Raw genomic sequence first — 20,303 nt, forward strand, 5'->3', positions numbered from 1 at the left:
GCCGGGGCTGGAGAGGCAATATAGTCACACCCGATGGTCACCTGATAAAATTGCTGTACAATATGATCTTGTTGCCATCTGATGCACATTCAGATGTCATAAATCAGCACTGCAGAGCTCTCTCTTTACTATGCCATGCCTTGATTGTATTACTGTTGATGATATCTGGCAATGAGAATGTACACCCTGGCCCATCTACTGTTGTTAGCCCCAATTCTGAGTTGTGCGTTGATATCTGCTCCACTGATTTCTGCTCACGTAAAAGTCTCAGTGTTCTGCACGTTAACACTAGACGCTTATTACTTAAAATGGATCAATTGAAGGTGTGGGTTCACAGCTTCAATCCAGATGTGTTGGTCATTACTGAGACGTGGTTAAGGAAGAGTGTTTGAAAACTGACGTTAACCTTTCTGGTTATAACCTTTTTCGGCAAGACAGATCTTCCAAAGGTGGGGGAGTGGCAATCTTTACCAAGGATCGCTTTCAGTGCTCGGTTGTCTCCACCAAGTCTGTCCCCAAACTATTTGATTTTCTGGTTTTAAGTATAAAAAAAAATATTTAAAAAAGTATTAAAGTATTATTGACTGTTGCTGGGTGCTATTGTTCTCCATCAGCACCGGCCTGTACCCTACCTGCCCTAAACTCTCTCCTGGCCCCTTACACTAAGTCTGAATTTGTCCTGCTTGGTGACCTAAACTGGGACATGCTTAAACCACCTGACCAAGTCCTAAAGCAATGGGATCCCCTAAATCTTTCTCAGATTATTCCGAATCCCACGAGGTCTGACTCCAAACACCCAGAAAAGGCTACTCTCCTCGATGTTATCCTGATAGTTATCAGTCTGGTGTTTTCTGTAATGACCTTAGTGATCACTGTTTTTCAGCCTGTGTTCGTAATGGCTGCTCAGTGAAACGAACTGTCCTGATTTGTCATAGATGCTTGCTAAACAATTTTAATGAGCAAGCCTTCCTTCATGAACTGGCCTCTGTAAAATGGTATAGAATCAGCTTGATCCTCTCTGTCGAAGATGCTTGGACCTTCGTTTCAGTGGTATTGTTAACAATCACGCCCCAATAAAGAACATTTGAATTAAAACAAGTGAAGTCCCTGGTTTGACCTTGATCTTGCAGAGTTACTCCACCTTGAGAATTGCATTTGGCGAGAGGCTTGGCACACGAATACTCAGGCTGACTGGCTCTTGTTCAGGCAAATGAGAAATAAGTGCTCAGGCTACCCGGAAGGCCAAAGTTAGTTACTTTAAGGAGCAGTTCCCTCTCTGTGGGTTTAACCCCAAGAAGTTCTGCGAAACGATTAAAGACCTTGAAAATAAACCCTCCTCCTCACAGCTGCTCATGTCCCTTAATGTTGATGATGTGGTTGTTACTGACACAAAGCACATGGCTGAGCTCTTTAATCACCACTTCATTAAGTCAGGATTCCTACTTGACTCCGCCATGCCTCCTTGCCTGTCCAACATTTCCTCATCTCCCACCCCTTCTAATGTGACTATCCCTGATGCCTCTCCCTCTTTTTCCCCTGCCCATCTACAAAGTTTCTCCCTGCAGGCAGTCACTGAGTCCGAGGTGCTAAAGGAGCTCCTTAAACTTGGTCCGAAAGAACCATCTGGGTCAGATAGTTTAGACCCTTTCTTCTTTGAGGTTGCTCCCCCTATCATTGCCAAACATATCTCCAACCTTTTAACCTGTCTCTCCTTTCTGGGGTGGTTCCCATTGCTTGGAAGGCAGCCATGGTTTGTCCTTTATTTAAAGGGGGAGATCCTAACTGTTATAGGCCTATTTCTATTAATCAAAAGTGTTGGAAAAACTTGTCAATAATCAACTGACTGGCTTTCTTGATGTCTATAGTATTCTCTATAGTAATCTGGTTTCCGTTCAGTTTATGGACGTGTCACTGCAACCTTGGTAAGGTCCTTAATGATGTCACCATTGCCCTTGAATCTAAGCAATATTGTGCTGCTATTTTTGTTGACTTAGCCAAAGCTTTTGATACGGTAGACCATTCCATTCTTGTGCGCTGGCTAAGGAGTATTGGTGTCTCTGAGGGGTCTTTGGCCTGGTTTGTTAACTATCCCTCTCAAAGAATGCAGTGTATAAAGTCAGAAAAACTGCTGTCTCAGCCACTGCCTGTCACCAAGGGAGTACCCCGAGGCTCGATCCTAGGCCCACGCTCTTCTCAATCTACATCAACAACTGTCACGTTCTGACCTTTATTTCCTGTGTTTTGTATTTAGTTAGTATGGTCAGGGCGTGAGTTGGGTGGGCAGTCTGTTTGTTTTTCTATGATTTGGGTATTTCTATGTTTCGGCCTAGTATGGTTCTCAATCAGAGGCAGGTAATATATAATAATAATAATAATATAATAATAATAATAATATAATATAATAATAATAATATAATAATATATAATAATATAATAATATAATAATATATAATAATATATGCCATTAGTTGTCATTAGTTGTCTCTGATTGAGAATCATACTTAGGTAGCCTGGGTTTCACTGTGTGTTTGTGGGTGATTGTTCCTGTCTCTGTCTTTGCACCAGATAGGACTGTTTTGAGTTTTCACATTTCTTGTTTTTTTGTAGTCAGTTGTTCATGTGTACCTTAACGTATTAAAAAGAACCATGGACACTTACCACGCCGCGTATTGGTCCTCTGATCCGTTTCGCCTCTCCTCTTCGGAAGAGGAGGAAATTCATTACAACAACATAGCTCAGGCAGTAGGAAGCTCTCTCAGCCATTTGTATGCAGATGATGCAGTATTAGTCAGCTGGCCCCTCCCCAGATTTTGTGTTAAATGCTCTACAACAAAGCTTTCTTAGTGTAAAACAAGTTCTCTACCCATAACTCTGTTCTGAACACCTCCAAAGCAAAGGAAGAGGAATTTGTGCACTTTAGTCCATTTACTGTTTTCCAAAAATGTAGAAGGATCACCAGAGTTTGAGCTTAAAAAGTAGCTTGATTTAACTTTCTTACTTGAGAATTAGTGCCTACAAAAAGACGCCATTACTATTGCTCTCTATAGCAGGCTGCTCAGAAAAATAACTTTGTTGGCAGTGAGACTCCGGAAATACTGTTTGAGTTGGGATTTGATAGTCCTGATGATATGCTGATCTACCCTGGTGTCTATGTTGCAGGTTTTTGCCCGCCCTTCACATTTAGTGAGATGACTGAACAAACAAACATGGATCTCATCTCGGCATAAAAACATACATATTGTTGTTTCTTCACCATGTGTGAGTGTATACACATACAGCAGCTGAGATATATTTTTTAAAGTGTTTATTTGGAAATGTTTACAGTGTATTGGAAAAAGACAAGTTCCCCTTCGCAAACAGAGAGTTGCTGTTGATCTTCAGTAGTATTTCTATCAAACGTTACAATAAAGAGAGAGTGAGATAGACAGAGTCACATTAGCACTGCAGTAAGTGATAGTCAGTGTGGGTCAGGGGAGTATTTGTGTCTCTGAGCCCAGCCTGGGAGCCTCTCATGTGGGGACAGACACCAGGCCTGCAGGGCCCTGGCCCAGGGAGTGTCCAGCCACACTGCTCTCTAGGGGCTTGAAGCCCAGCTCCTCCATAGGGATCCCAAAGGCCTGCAGCTTGGCCTCATAGGTTCTCAGCAGGTCATTATGGGCCTGCCCATCAGACAGAGATGTTAACATTTTTATTGAGTAACATTATATTGACAGACGCTATTATCACTTTTGCCTATAAAGATGAGAATGTATTGATTTTGGATTGGTTAGTTATTCTATTACAGAGTTATACTGTTGTTTTCCGCTTAATGTTCAGACACAAAAGGCATTGTATTCAGCCAACATCCTCACCTTACAAACCCGCGCCAACTCATACTGCAAGTCTTTGATCGCAATGTTCTTGGAGTCCAAAACTTCCTGCAAGGAAAAAACAAATAGAGTTGTTTGGCTGCAGAATAGTCTACTGTACGCTTCCTCCAGTAACTACACTCACAGGCAAGGTTTGCAATTTGATGTGGTTGAAGCCACTTGATAATCAGCTTCTAGGACTGTAGAGTAGAGAAACCTGATAGCAAGGACTTAGCAACAGCAAACATAGTCGCACGATGGAACGAAGATCACATTTTTCTGTTAAGAACACCTCTCTGTTTTAATCTTGAATGACAACTTGGCTTGTATCCAGTATGCACCACAAAGCAGGTCTGATGAGGTATGGTGCTAGTTGTTTTCACAACTCTACTGTTAGCTCAACACAAGAGAGTAGGGTACTAGTGTAGCTTCTTTGGTATGATGGAGCTGTGTAGTCAGGGTGGTTAGGGTTCAGGTTGTGGTCAGGGCTGAACCAGGATGTGGGCATGAAGCTAGGGTTAGGGTTGTGGTTGAGAGTTAGGGCTGAACCAGGATGTGGTCATGAAGCTAGGGTTGTGGTTGAGAGTTAGGGCTGAACCAGGATGTGGTCATGAAGCTAGGGTTAGGGTTGTGGTTGAGAGTTAGGGCTGAACCAGGACATGGTCATGAAGCTAGGGTTAGGGTTGTGGTTGAGAGTTAGGGCTGAACCAGGACGTGGTCATGAAGCTAGGGTTAGGGTTGTGGTTGAGAGTTTGGGCTGAACCAGGATGTGGACATGAAGCTAGGGTTAAGGTTGTGGTTGAGAGTTAGGGCTGAACCAGGATGTGGTCATGAAGCTAGGGTTAGGGTTGAGAGTTAGGGCTGAACCAGGATGTGGTCATGAAGCTAGGGTTAGGGTTGTGGTTGAGTTTGGGCTGAACCAGGATGTGGACATGAAGCTAGGGTTAGGGTTAGGTATCCCAGGGAGGGTAGCATACCTCCAGTTTGCGTGTGACCACGCCGAGGGCGGTGTGGTCCAAGTTGGAGGCAGACAGCACCTCGTTGAGCTGAGCCTCCTTCTTCTCCAGGGTGTTGGTCAGAGCCCCCAGTTTCCTCTCCAACAGGAGGTTCTTAAAGCCACTCTTCTGCTGCACCTCCTGGATGGCCTGGGTGAACTTCTTATACAGGTCATCACGCTCCACCTGGACCTGCACCACACAGACAAAAGGATTGGCTCAAGCTCAGTTAGAAACACAGATCAGTTAAGCATGGATCAATTTTAGAATTACATTTGATTCAATGTTGTTCCATTTTTTGGGTGTGTGAGTGCATAACAGAGGGAATGTCCTAGGACCATGCCCCAGGACTACCTGACATGATGACTCCTTGCTGTCCCCAGTCCACCTGACTGTGCTGCTGCTCCAGTTTCAACTGTTCTGCCTTATTATTATTGGACCATGCTGGTCATTTATGAACATTTGAACATCTTGGCCATGTTCTGTTATAATCTCCACCCGGCACAGCCAGAAGAGGACTGGCCACCCCACATAGCCTGGTTCCTCTCTAGGTTTCTTCCTAGGTTTTGGCCTTTCTAGGGAGTTTTTCCTAGCCACCGTGCTTCTACACCTGCATTGCTTGCTGTTTGGGGTTTTAGGCTGGGTTTCTGTACAGCACTTTGAGATATCAGCTGATGTACGAAGGGCTATATAAATACATTTGATTTGATTTGAATAGTAGCCATTGTATGGGTGAAAAGTGTCCAGTTACTAGGAGGTTTTTAGTCAACCTAATAAACAGTCTGTGTCGTTAGTTTGTGCTGTGGTCTCATAAAAAGACCCATACACAGGGTAAAAGGGCAGAAGGACTCATCCTTGAACTCCTCTGTAATCACCTCAAAGGAAACAATGGTCCAAAAACTCATTTTTTTATTAGATTGGAACACAGATTTCAGTGTAGACGCCTTTTCAGTTCTAATGCTTAATAACTGGCACTGTGTTCATGAGAGTTTCTCAGATTCTTCTCTGTCCCAAATTTGAAAAGGCTAAACACTCTGTTTGACATGGGTCCTCAGATCCTCAAAAGGTTCTACATCTGCACCATCGAGAGCATCACTGCCTGGTACGGCAACTGCTCGGCCTCCGACCGCGAGGCACTACAGATGGTAGTGCGTAAGGCCCAGTACATCACTGGGACCAAGCTTCCTGCCATCCAGGACCTCTATACCAGGCAGTGTCAGAGGAAGGACCTAAAAATGGTCAAAGACCAGCTACCTTAGTCATAGACTGTTCTCTCTGCTACCGCACGACAAGTAGTACCAGAGCGCCAAGTTGAGGTCCAAGAGGCTTCTTAACAGCTTCTACCCCCAAGCCATAAGACTACTGAACAGCTAATCAGACCCCTCTTTTATGCTGCTACTACTCTCTACTTATTATCTATGCATAGTCACTTTAACTCTTTAACTCAGTCACTTTAACCTACATGTACATATTACCTCATTTACCTCAACTAACCGGTGCTCCCACACATTAACTCTGTACCGGTACCCCCCTGTATATAGTCTCGCTTGTTATTTTACTGCTGCTGTTTAACTATTTGTTACTTTTATTTTCTACTTTCTTAACTTCTTAAATCATTGTTGGTTAGGGGCTCCTAAGTAAGCATTTCACTGTCAGGTGTTGTATTCGGCGCATGTGACAAATAACATTTGGTTTGATTCAATCAAGTGACAACAATTTATGCAACATGTGAGGACAAAAGCCTTTGTCATAACAAACCAATGTGTGTGTGTGTGTGTAATTGTAGCTTCTCACCTTACTAAACCTCTGTTCCAGCACTTCGTGTTCCCACTTCAGGTCTTTCATCTCCTTGTCTGCGACCTTCAGATGTGCTTTGGCCCCCTGTCAAGACAGGGACCATCACTCCTGTTTACTTTTACCAAGTACCCTACTACATTTCTATTCACTCTCAGATACACCCAACACAAACCATTCATCATAGAACATTTGAGAGAATTGTACTTTTTCATGTTGCTATATGAATATTTTTTATGCACATCTGTCATACTGCTTCATTGTTGCTTTTTGCTATAAATCTTCTGTATAATTACCATATAACCAGATATCAAGTATTCTATTCTGTGTTTGTGTGTGTGTAACCCACCGCCAGTGAGGTCTTGTCTTTCTCGTAGTTGGCCAGTTGTTTCTGCAGCTCGGTCACCTCCTCCTTGGCCCTCTGCAGGGGCTCCGTCAGGCGCTTGTTCTGCAGCAGCACCTCTGCCATGTCCTTCTCCAGGCGCTCCTCCTTCCTCTTCATCTCCTCCATTTGTTCCTGACAGACACACACAGGCCATGTAAACAACTGGTTACTAGCTTGTATTGGATTGATGTGTCAGTGTAACAAACAGTTTGCCCTCCAGGGCTCTAAACCCTGGCCACTGTCAGTCAGGGACACCACACAGTGAACCCTTATGCTAAAGATCAGGACCTATCAGCAATCATACACCTCTATGTCATCGTCTTGTAATACACAAGTGAGTTGATGAGGCCTAGGTTAGGTTTGACGATACTATACGTTGAGGAATTTTTAATCCTCAGTCAGTTGATTGGGCCTAGGTTATTGTTATTGAGCAGAACAAATACCTTGGTCATTAGCTGATATTGTTGTAGTATTGCTAACCTTGAGTGAGTTGATGAGGGCCAGGTTGTTGAGGGTGATGTCATTGTAGTAGTTCTTGATGTCGCTGAAAGCCTTCTCGTGGTTCTTCATCAGCGTGTTGATCTGGCTGTTCTTCCTCTCCTCGATCTCGTGGATCTCGGTCTTCCTCCTCAGGTCCTGCTCCTGACGCAGCATCTGCATCTTCTTCTCATACTTGGCCTCAATTTCTACTCAGCAGGTCAGTCAAATGGCAATAGACAGAGAGAGATGGCTATGGTTCATATTTTGGGTATATGTACGCATGTGAGTACAGTTTAACGGCAACACAGGCACAGGCATAATCACCTCGCACTTGTCTCTCAAAGTCATTTCTCGTTTTGGTAATTTCCTGGTCGTTTTTCTGTTGAAACAGAAATTGAAAGAATTGACAATCAATGCAATGTCACCATAGACGTGTGAGGAAAGCAAATGTGATAAAAAGGCAGAACATTGATCTGGGTGGTGAGAAGCTCATATTGACAGAGAGAGCGAGGACGCCATGCACCAGTTTGAGGCCCTTGATGAGGTTCTCGTTGGAGAGCTCCTGCTCCTTAATGTCCACTTTGAGGGTACGCATGCCCTTGCAGAGCTCGTTCTCCAGCTCGGCGTGCTCTTTCTGCATCAGCTTGTTAGAGACCACGCCCTCTCCCTTCAGCTCTGAGATGCTGTTCTGGTGCTCATACAGTAGATGCTTCACTTTCTGCTTGTACACCTGAGGAACAGAACAGTAACAGTGAGGACCCTGATAACTATTATAATGTGGTTAAACACTGTTTGTGTGTCTGCTACTGTATGTGTTATACCTTGATCTCTACTTGGTGGCGCTCCTCAGCCTCTTCCATCTCCCGGTCTCTGTTCCTCAGGTCTGCCTTCCTCTCGTCCAGGTGTCTCTTGGTGATCTCCCAGAAGGTGTGGATCTTGTCCCTCTCCAGCTGGAAGTAGTTCCTCTCCTCCCTCTCCCTGTCCAGCTCCTCCCGCAGCCGCACAATGTGCTCCTCCAACTGACACAGAGAGCATCATCATGTAGATTCAGATAAATATATGCTATGCAGCATAACCCATGGATTATCAAGCAAATGGTTTATTTGATACACTATCGACAGGACAGAACAGCAGCCTCTGTAAGACGCGGGGTGGGGGCCTATGCATATATGTAAACAATAGCTGGTGCACGATATCTAAGGAAGTCTCAAGGTTTTGCTCGCCTGAGGTAGAGTTTCTAATGATAAGCTGTAGACCACACTATCTACCTAGAGAGTTTTCATCTGTATTTTTCGTAGCTGTCTACATACCATCACAGACCAATGCTGGCACTAAAACCGGACTCAATGACCTGTATTCCGCCATAAGCAAACAGGAAAATGCTGATCCACAGGCGGCACTCCTAGTGGCCCGGGGACTTTAATGCAGGGAAACTTAAATCATTTTTACCTCATTTCCATCAGCATGTTAAATGTGCAACCAGAGGGAACAAAATTCTAGACCACCATTACTCCACACACAGAAACGCGTATAAAGTTCTCCATCGCCCTCCATTTGGCAAATCTGGCTATAACTCTATCCTCCTGATTCCTGCTTACAAGCCAAAATTAAAGCAGGAAGCACCAGTGACTGTCTATAAAAAGTGGTCAAATGAAGCAGATGCTAAACTACAGGACTGTTTTGCTAGCACAGGCTGGAATATGTTCCAGGATTCTTCAGATGGCATTGAGGAGTACACCACATCAGTCACTGGTTTTATCAATAAGTGCATCGAGGATGTCGTCCCCACAGTGACTGTACGTACATACCCCAACCAGAAGCCATGGATTACAAGCAACATTCACACTGAGCTAAAGGGTAGAGCTGCCACTTTCAAGGAGCGGGACTCTAACCCAGAAGCTTATAAGAAATCCCGCTATGCCCTCCGATGAACCATCAAACAGGCAAAGCGTCAATACAGGTCTAAGATCAAATCGTACTACACCGGCTCCGACACTTGGATGTGGCAGGGCTTGCAAACTATTACAGACTACAAAGGGAAGCACAGCCGCGAACTGCCCAGTGACACAAGCCGACCAGACAATCTAAATCACTTATATGCTCGCTTTGAGGCAAGTAACACTGAAACATGCATGAGAGCATCAGCTGTTTCGGGTGACTGTGTGATCACGTTCTCCGCAGCTGATGTGAGTAAGACCTTTAAACAGGTCAACATACACAAGGCCGCAGGGGCCAGACTGATTTCCAGGACGTGTACTAAGAGCATGCACTGATTAACTGGCAAGTGTCTTCACTGACATTTTCAACCTCTCTCTGTCGGAGTCTGTAATACCAACATGTTTCAAGCAGACCACCATAATCCCTGTGCCCAAGAACACTAAAGTAACTAGCCTAAATGACTACCAACCTGTAGCACTCACGTCTGTAGTCATGAAAGGCATTGATGGTCATGGCTCACATCAACACCATCATCCCAGAAACCCTAGACCCACTACAATTTGCAAACCGCACCAACTGATCCACAGATCATGCAATCTCTATTGCACTCCACACTGTCCTTTCCCACCTGAACAAAAGGAACACCTAAGTGAGAATGCTATTCATTGACTACAGCTCATCGTTCAACACCATAGTGCCCTCAAAGTTCATCACTAAGCTAAGGATCCTGGGACTAAACACCTCAGTCTGCAACTGGATCCTGGACTTCCTGACGGGCCGCCCCCAGGTGGTAAGGGTCGGTAACAACACATCCACCACACTGATCCTCAACACAGGGGCCACTCAGGGGTGCGTGCTCAGTTCCCTCCTGTACTTCCTGTTCACTCACGACTGCACGGCCAGGCACGACTCCAACACCATCATTAAGTTTGCTGATGACAACAGTTGTAGGCCTGATCACCGACAATGATGAGACAGCCTATAGGAAGGAGGTCAGAGACCTGACAGTGTGGTGCAAGGCCACAACCTCTCCCTCAACGTGATCAAGACAAAGGAGATGATTGTGGACTACAGGAAAAGGAGGACTGAGCACGCCCCCATTCTTATCGACGAAGCTTTAGTGGAGTAGGTTGAGAGCTTCAAGTTCCTTGGCGTCCACATCACTAACAAATTAACATGGTCCAAGCACACCACGACAGTCGCGAAGGGGGCACGACAAAACCTATTCCACCTCAGGAGACTGAAAAGATATGTCATGGGTTCTCAGATCATCAAAACATTTTACAGCTGCACCGTCGAGAACATCCCCACAGGTTGCTTCACTGCCTGGTATGGCAACTGCTCAGCCTCCGACCACAAGGCACTACAGAGGGTAGTGCGTATGGCCCAGTACATCACCGGGGCCAAGCTTCCTGCCGTCCAGGACCTCTACACCGGTGTCAGAGGAAGGCCCTAAAAATTGTCAGACTCCAGCCACCCTAGCCATAGACTGTTCTCACTGCTACCGCACGGCAAGCGATACTGGAGCACCAAATCTAGGTCCAAGAGGCTTCTAAACAGCTTCTACCCCCAAGCCATAAGACCCCTGAACAGCTAATCAAATGGCTACCCAGACTATTTGCATTGCCCCCCCCTCTACGCTGCTGCTACTCTCTGTTATTATCTATGCATAGTCACTTTAATAACTCTACCTACATGTACATACTACCTCAATTACCTCGACACCGGTGCTCCCGCACATTGACTCTGTACGGGTACCCTCTGTATATAACTCCGCTATTGTTATTTACTGCTGCTCTTTAATCGTTTGTTATCTCTTACTTTTTTTTCTTAAACTGCATTGTTGGTTAAGAGCTTGTAAGTAAGCGTTTCACTGTAAGGTCTACACCTGTTGTATTCGGCGCATGTGACAAATAATATTGATTTGCTATAGTTCAGCTCAGTAGCTAGTGCAGTACTTGTTTGCACCGTGTATGTTTGCACAGTTAGCTATCACTGACCTAGTAATGGAGCATCAGAGTGTAGCTAATGTGTAGAGGTGCATGAAATAACACCTACCTGCTCCTTCGACATCTCCTCCGTGGAAAGGCCATCTACTACTGTGGGCGTCTTCCCTTTGGCAGACTTGGCTGCGGCCTTCTTTTTGGGTGGCTGTAATGCAACGCAATCTAAAAATGTTACTTCTAACTACCGAGCTAGATAAAAGGTAGCGGTTTAACTCCTAGCTAGCTAACGTTACATCGATTCGCCCAGTTCAAAAATTAAACGCCCACCTTTGTTTTTCCTTAGAGGTTTCGTGCCTTTGTTTGCTGAAATACATACTTTTTTCAATATAACTTAATCATATAAAACCACCGACTGGTCTCGGCTCCACTCCGCGGTGAAGTTAATTCTAGACTTCCTTTACCATTGCGTGGAGTTTAGTCCGTTTACGTTAGCTAGCTATAATGTATTCATGAAGCTAGATGAACATTACAGTACTAGTAGCTAGCTAACGTTACTTAGCTAAACGCTAACGTTACCACACTACAGTGAAACTATAACGCTTTATTATATTGTTGAAAAGACAATACACGTACTTACCATTCTGAAATACTGCTACCACGCACAGATATAGCTGAAAGGGGACTATCTTTGAAAAAGTAAACAGCTAGCACGCTGCCTAGCTAAACACATCCATCTGTGATAGCTCGAACGACAACAAAGTGTCGTCATGGCAACGTTGATGAATATCTCGCGAGACTGCTCTGTAAACATAACTTTTCGTTTGGCCACTTTTGTAATATCTCTCAAGATTGCATTTTCACTATGTTTTAGATTAGCATTTAATGTCATGTTTGCCGAAGAAATGAAAACAGACTTTGTGTACCGATATGCATTAGAACAAAAATATATGTTTCCGCCCGGTTTCGAACCGGGGACCTTTCGCGTGTGAGGCGAACGTGATAACCACTACACTACGGAAACCGTTGTATTGCTTACAGATCAATTCTTTTTTTATGGTTCATCCTGTCTTCTCATCTAATATAGAAAGTGGCATGGAGAGAGGAGGTGAGGAATCAATAAAATATAATTTGAGATTCACCCATATGGACTGATTGAAATATGTCAGAAATCTGTATATAATGACGACGTGCTCATGTTATCCGCCTTGATAATGCGAGTCAAACAACGCTTTGGGTTTATTTTGCACAGATCTTTTCGAGAGATAGCTAACTCTCTCGCTTCACCTCTTCTTCTCAAGGTATTCTATTGACTATAGTAAATTCAGTTTTCAATGTAAATTCTAACTAAAATCATTCTAACAGATTAGGTTTTCATTGGCATGATGATGGGAGCTAAAATATCACTATTTTTAATCAACATGACAAATGTTTGAACTTTAGCTATATCTTTGACTTCGCAATGTGTGTTGAGAAATATGTTGGAATATTTGTAACATATTGGCTTTACCCAGGCCTCCTTTAAGGCTCCATCATATTTAATGTGTAGGTGCTGCAAAGCAACAATTGGTGTCATATTAAGTTTCATCTCAGTAATTATGAGTACTAATTTTGATCTAATCGATTGAATATTGAAAATATATAATCGTGAATATAGAAACTACAACATTTGTGTCAATATATTGTCGGGCGTATCAAAGTTCCAGGGTGGGATCTCAGCTACTTTTTAGAGTTATGATCCAATTTGTAAGCAGAGAAAATGTGATAATGGATTCAAAATGATTGCCCTCTGCTGGTGGTTTGCAGGATGTGCAATGATACATGTAAAAGGAAGGTATATTATACTAAACAAAAATATAAACGCAACAATGTCAAAGATTTTGGTGAGTTACAGTTCATAAGGGCTCTTTCTCTTCCGGAAAATTCAGCGTGACCGACGTTTCGTGTCTGTTAAGACTTAAAAATGCGTTACGTGTCCGCTTACCTCCTGCCTGTGCTCGGTGGCAACACCAGCCCCCATCCAAGACCATTTGGGGGAGTGTAGGAATCGAGGAATCGAGGCCGAAGATGAGCGCCTAGGCAAGCTTGTCAATGAATTGAATGCAAAAGAAGTCATGAACTCTGGTTTCTAAAGTGTCCTCCGTGCCAGCAGGTGGCGCTGTGGTAGCCCCTGCTGCTGCTGGGTCTGCTGCAGCTGGCGTTGCTCCTGTTGCTGCGGAAGAGAAAGGGGGACCTGATGATGACATGAGATTTGGACTCTGATTAATCTTCCTTCCGTTAGAAGTTGAAAAACGATTAATAAAATGGAAATGTTTAGAAAAATATAAGGAAATCACTCATAGGCCCACCCACTTGGCAGTCAGTCCCACCCATTGAGGAGCCAGGCCCAGCCAATCAGTTTTCCCCCCACAAAAGGGCTCTATTACAGACAGACATAAATAAAATGTTATATTTTCAATATTTGTTTTTATTTGACTATATTCCTCAATTAATTGAAACATTTTTTTTATAGAAGTCAAAATACTACTCATTACAGAGTGGGTGGTAAAGCTTCATATGACTAGCATTTTGCTTTGTAGGACCTACAGATGAAACATTATGGTCTTAAAGGAGGCCTGGGTAAGGCCAAAATGACTGCAGTTACACAGGCATCCCAATATGCTTTTTTTCTGTAATTGGTATTTTAACCAATCATATCAGCTCTTAAAGATATGTGAAAAGATAATATATAATAATAATAATATATGCCATTTAGCAGACGCTTTTATCCAAAGCGACTTACAGTCATGTGTGCATACATTCTACGATAACAACATTAGACCAAGATCTGATGTGATATGTCAAAAGACCAATTAGTGGAAAAAATATCAGAATTTGGGCTTCCTGTGTAAATGCAGCCAATGTCACAAATGTTCCAACTTCAATCATTTATTCCTCAATTATGCTTTAAAATACAATTGTCAAATATATGTCAACAATCCTTCCTCCAAAGGACCCTTCTATGGATTACATTTTGTGAATATCCCCAAAAGTATGGTATTTTTTTGTTCTAGTTAATCACCCATTCGCTTACAAACCATAATAGGTAACATTAAAAAGCAAAACTCTCTGACAATAGCGTCATCTGTTATAAACATCTTCATTTGAAGCAAACTCGTTTTATTTGAATACTTCCTATAGAACCATTAAAGCTACTCATTGCATTCACCTACCTCGCTTTCTTCTTCTTCTTCTTTCGTGTCATGGCATTCGCACATTTAGTTTGTGCATGTGTTGTGTGTGGTCAATCGCATTACATTTTTTACACAAAAATAAAAAGGAAGAGGTGAAAAGGAAAAAATTTGCACCACCAACTATCCCTCTACCTATATACCACTATTACATACCACCACTATTACCCACTCACCGACAAATTCTCACAAGGCACCCAGACCTGCGTTAAAGAAAAAATCTTTGTCCAGTTCGAGGTGAGTAATTGCTATTCTGATATCTAGAAGCTCTTTTCGGTCATAAGAAACGGTGGCAGAAACATTATGTACAAAATAAGTTACAAACAATGTGAAAAAACACACAAAATAGCACAATTGGTTAGGAGCCACCCGTAAAAACATCAGCAATCTCCTCTGGCACCATTATATTATCCCTGGCAACTTCAATCTATGTGAGAATGCTGTTCATTCCATTCAACATCATAGTGCCCTCCAAACTCATCACTAAGCTCAGCACCCTGGGACTGAACACCTCCCTCTGCAACTGGATCCTGGATTTTCTGACGTGCTCCCCCAGGTAGTGAGGGTAGGTAACAACACATCTACCACACTGACCTTGAACACGGGGCCCCTCAGGGGTGCGTGCTTATACCCCTCCTGTACTTCCTGTTCACCCACAACTGCGTGGCCGCACACGACTCCAACACAATTATTAAGTTTGCTGATGACATGGTGGTGGTAGGCCTGATCACAGACGATGAAAAAGCCTGTAGGGAGGAGGTCAGTGACCTGGTGGTTTGGTGCCAGGAGAAAAACCTCTCCCTCAACGTCAGCAAGACAAAGGAGCTGATTGTGGACTACAGGAAATGGAGGGGTGAGCACACCCTAAGCCACATCGACGGGGCTGTAGTAGAGCGGTTTGAGAGCTTTAAGTTCCTCGGTGTCCACATCACTAAGAAATTAACGTGGTCCACACACACCAACACAGTCGTGAAGAAGGCACCCTCAAGAGGCTGAAAATATTTGGCATTGACCCTCAGATCCTCAAAAGGTTCTACAGCACAATTGAGAGCATGTTGTCTGGTTGCATCGCTTGGTATGGTAATTGCTTGGAATCCAACCGCAGGGCGCTACAAAGGGTAGTGCGTATAGTCCAGTACATCACTGAGGCTGAACTCCCTGCCATCCAGGGCCAGTATACCAGGCGGTGTCAGAGGAAGGCACTAAAAATTGTCAAAGACCCGCCACCCAAGTCATAAACTGTTCTCTCTCTTAAAAGCTTCTACCCCCAAACCATAAGAAAAAAATGGTTACCTAAATGGCTATCTGAACTATCTGCATTGACACCCTTTTGCACTAACGGTTTTGACTCACATACTCTGCTGCTACTGCTTATTATTTATCCTGTTGCCTAGTAACTTTACCCTTACCTATATGTATATACTGTATCTACCTCAATTACCTCGTACCCCTGCACAATGGCTTGGTACTGATATACTGTGTATATAGCCAAGATATCGTTACTCATTGTGTATTTATTCCTTATTTTCCTAGTTTTTAATCCATAATTTTTCTAGAATTGTTATATTTTTCTGTTGGGAAATAAGCATATCACTGTTAGTCTACACCATTTTTTACGAAGCATGTGACAAATACGATTTGATTTGATTTGACACTTACACACAGACCAAACTCGTGTGTCCATCCATCCTTGTTTTGTCTCCTGCACATACAGTACCAGTCAAAAGTTTGGACACACCTACTCATACAAGGATTGTTCTTTAATTTTACTATTTTCTACATTGTAGAATAGTAGTGAAGATATCGAAACTATAAAATAACACATGGAATCATGCAGTAACCCAAAAAGTGTTACATTTTAGATTTTTCAAAGTAGCCACCATTTGCCTTGATGACAGCTTTGCACATCTTGGCATTCTCTCAACCAGCTTCACCTGGAATGCTTTTCCAACAGTCTTGAAGGAGTTCCCACATATAATGAGCACTTGTTGGCTGCTTTTCCTTCACTCTGCGGTCCAATTCATCCCAGACCATCACATTTGGCTTGACTTCGGGTGATTTGTGGAGACCAGGTCATCTGATGCAGCACTCCATTACTCACCTTCTTGGTCAAATAGCCCTTACTCAGCCTGGAGCTGTGTTGGGTCATTGTCCTGTTGAAAAACCAATGATAGTCCCACTAAGCGCAAACCAGATAGGATGAGTAACGAGTAGGTGTGTCCAAACTTTTGAAAGTTACTGTATGTTAGATAGTGATGTACTGTGGTAGAATATTAATTTGAGCCAGTTAGCTACAGCAGGAAAATAATCCTGCAACAAAAAGAAATGTGAATTATTCTGTGGATTATAATAAATGTGCCTTTTTGTAGGGGTTAATACAGTTTTCGTAAGGGAAAATCAGGTCTGAAATTTCAAAGTGTAAATTACAAACTTCAGAAGCCTTTTCAAACCTTAAATATAATTATAATAAATATAATTCAAACCTTAAATATAATTCCTACATTGCAGGGAAGTTTTCCTGCAACAAGGTGATCAAATTAAGATCTTACATCTGTATCCACATTTCCAAAGGCAAATGGGTATTATGCCATCTCTCTATCTGCCCCGTCCCTCTACTAGAGTAAATCATTTTTAGTACTGTTGTCCTGTGCTTATCTTCTTATTTTTCATGCTTCTGTGGGACAAGGCTTAAAACTCTGTGTTAAGATGTTTAAATAATAAGGTGTATGCACATTCACATACATCAGTGGAGAACGACTGCATTGATGAGAGATGTTTAAGGCCAACTGCAGGCATTGTTTGCAGATAAATGGGAATCTTTGTGTAAATAATAAACAATAGCCTTTAATACACCAGATGTACAGTATGTCCTTGAACCAATTACTTTAAAATCCCACAGAGAAGAAGGTAAAAGGATCATTTAATTGCGGCCTGCTCTACCATAGTCAGCCTTCAACTTGAGTTTCTCCTTTTAAAAATGTAACTAGGCAAGTCGGTTAGGAACAAATGCTTATTTACAATGACGGCCTATACCAGCCAAACCCGGACAACGCTGGGCCAATTGTGTGCCACCCAATCACAGCCAGTTGTGAGACAACCTAGATTCAAACCAGGGTCTGTAGTGACACCTCTAGCAGTGAGATGCAGTGCCTCGGACCGCTGCACCACTCAGGAGCCCATTTAGAGGGGACAGCACTGAGCAAGCTGGAGTAGCTCCACTTCCTGGAGTAGCTCAAACTGTGCATGTTATGTCTCCATGATATGCCGTCTTAACTGACTTCATTTGGCTATTGAGTCTTCACATAGGATTGCATGGTGTCATGTGATCAGTGACTTTGTCCATTCATATATGCAGTCATTGGCACACACAGACACAGACACACACACTCACACTCATAGTGACTGTGATACTTCTCCACCACCCATGTGGTGTATCCAACTCTCCCCTCCTTCCCTTTATCCAAAGCCCCACCAACACCCTTCCTACAGCCCCCCCCCTATCTCAATCTGGGCAGTCTGCCAGTGTGCCCATCCTGCTCTCTCTCATTTTCTCACTATCCCCCCTCTTTTTCTCCCTCTCTCTCTCTAGATCTCTCTGTATTCTGCATTCGCCGAGCTCTTTCACAATGTGCTTATAGAACATTGCTGTGTTCTCTCTCTCTCTCTCTCTCTCTCTCTCTCTCTCTCTCTCTCTCTCTCTCTCTCTCTCTCTCTCTCTCTCTCTCTCTCTCTCTCTCTCTCTCTCTCTCTCTCTCTCTCTGTGTGTGTGAGGCAGGCAGGGCAGCAGAGCGGTGAACTCAGCGTGTTCTCACATCTGTATTGGGCAGGCTGGTGAGTGTGTGAGAGAGCACTGAGCAGGGATAAGCACCAGACAGTGAGGAAGAGAACGATAGAGGAGTACAAAAAAGGAGTGCAGCTGGAGTCGGATGCTGTGGTGAACGAGAGCTGGCATACCTCTCTCTCTCCCTCCATCTCACTCAGTCTGTCTCCCCCACTCCCATGCTGTTGTGATAGACAGCACGGCACTCTCGGCTCGGCTGCATGGAGGCACAGGGAGGGGCAGGGAGCCCAGGTAGGTGCAGCTTTACGTTATTCACTGTTAGCATAGAATCCATCAGCCTAGACTAGACTGTTCATCACCATGTCTTTCCAGACTGACTCTATGTTATGTTATGTCTATTCATGGTAGTCTATCATACCAGCCTCTTTCACTCTATTGTCACATTTAAATCCTCTTTTAGCCCAGACTTGGTTTCTGAGAATAGGTGCTCTGTTTTACCCCAGACATATACTCTAGTAGCCTAGATGGTTATGTTAGTTAAATCATGTACTCTGCCAGCTTTGACTGTATAGTATTGTAGTTAATTCTCTTATCAGTGGGTTCTGTTAATGTATTAGCCCACCTGCAGTGCACATCAGTGGACTGCAGATGATACTGTAGAGTAGAGGAAACAGTAGCCAACATTAAGGATGGAAATAAGATAGTGGTGGATGTTTCTACAGATCTGAATTGGAGAATATATAAAGTGTTAATGAATTCATACTATTCTTAGCATGTTTAGACTAAATGCAGATGAAATATGTGTTGAATGGTTACATGTAATGACATGGTTGGGAACGGAAGGAAGATGAACACATGTTCATGTTGCTGTTTTCAGATATGAAGGATGTTGTTGTGTGTAGAGCTAGTTCAGTACCCTGTGTTGACACAATGTAGTTAATAAGATGTGGTAAACAAGATGTGATTTGTATGGTATCAATTAGACACAATACCTTAATGACATTGATGAAACGGATCATAGCAACATCATTTCCTGTAGGATGGATTGTTATCTGTGATAAAGGAAAAAAGGATGGATGTTCGATGAGAGAAATAACAGTGTGGTGGGAGAAGGGCGTGGAGAGACTTACTTCCTGTTGCCTTTACCGTTGAAAGAAGATTGATTTCATTGAACCGATATGTTGAGTTTGATTAAACTATTGTGGTGAATGCAATCAGTGTGTGTGAGAGAGAACCTGATTCAGAGGAAGTCCTGCGTGATTGCTAGGAGCAGTGTGAGCTGAAGCCTGAAAGAGCGGCCTTTCAAACTCCAGTCCTTTCAATGTCGGCTGGTGGTGTGTTCACCATGTCCCATTAAACATACTGTGTACGGATGGTGCTCAGTCAGTAGGCATTTACAGTGGGACACACTGGGTCAAGAGGAGCCTGAGGTAGTGTCAGCTCATTCATCACGTTGACTGACCTATTAGAGACGGTCCTAGTGAATAAGACCCCATCCAATTACTCATTTGATATGGCTTGGTTATACCAGAGATCTCTGCAGACGGCTAGGTTAAGTTTATTACTTTCATATGATCAGTAGGATTGTACAATAAGCCATTCCAGAGCATTGAGAAACAGATTAACAGTCCTCTCTTTTGAAAAGTGTCTCAGGTTGGGGGCACGTTAGGTGGCTAGGCTAGCTACCTGACTCATTGACACATTTACCCTAGACCATGTAGGACTGACACTCATTCATCTAGGATGTATGTCTGACCCACTAAGGATAAAGACACATACAACCTCAGTCCCCCAGAGCCACATATGTACAGTAGCTGGTTTAGTCAATGTGTCCAATGAGTCTCCTCATATGTCACCTACCACCGCAATACCTAGCAGATCCATCTCATTCTAGAGCATTCTTTACAGT

The 20,303-nt window shown here is 43.3% G+C and overlaps 2 protein-coding genes and 1 non-coding gene across 4 annotated transcripts in view; 1 reads left to right on the top strand and 2 right to left on the bottom strand.

The window, feature by feature from the left end:
• Positions 1-3,289: 3,289 nt before the first annotated feature.
• LOC124033691 (dynein regulatory complex subunit 4-like) lies at positions 3,290-12,175 on the bottom strand. Its single transcript, XM_046345872.1, has 11 exons — positions 12,024-12,175; positions 11,499-11,591; positions 8,324-8,521; positions 8,026-8,232; positions 7,827-7,881; positions 7,503-7,708; positions 6,987-7,154; positions 6,638-6,724; positions 4,826-5,035; positions 3,852-3,917; positions 3,290-3,659 (listed from the first exon to the last, which is right to left on the bottom strand). The coding sequence occupies exons 1-11, from the start codon at positions 12,024-12,026 to the stop codon at positions 3,510-3,512; spliced, it is 1,443 nt and encodes a 480-aa protein (XP_046201828.1). The 5' UTR covers positions 12,027-12,175; the 3' UTR covers positions 3,290-3,509.
• A 159-nt stretch (positions 12,176-12,334) lies between these two features.
• trnav-cac lies at positions 12,335-12,407 on the bottom strand. The gene has a single exon. It is a non-coding gene; the product is annotated as a tRNA-Val (tRNA).
• Positions 12,408-18,389: 5,982 nt separating this feature from the next.
• LOC124033694 (dysbindin domain-containing protein 1-like) overlaps positions 18,390-20,303 on the top strand; it is a 40,926-nt gene continuing 39,012 nt past the window's right edge. For both annotated transcript variants that reach the window (XM_046345880.1, XM_046345881.1), the window contains exon 1: positions 18,390-18,685. In XM_046345880.1, the coding sequence (XP_046201836.1) occupies positions 18,655-18,685 (31 nt within the window). In that variant the 5' untranslated portion in view covers positions 18,390-18,654. The remainder of the gene's footprint in view (positions 18,686-20,303) is intronic.

This window comes from Oncorhynchus gorbuscha, linkage group LG04, assembly GCF_021184085.1.
Source record: "Oncorhynchus gorbuscha isolate QuinsamMale2020 ecotype Even-year linkage group LG04, OgorEven_v1.0, whole genome shotgun sequence".
NCBI lineage: Eukaryota > Metazoa > Chordata > Actinopteri > Salmoniformes > Salmonidae > Oncorhynchus > Oncorhynchus gorbuscha.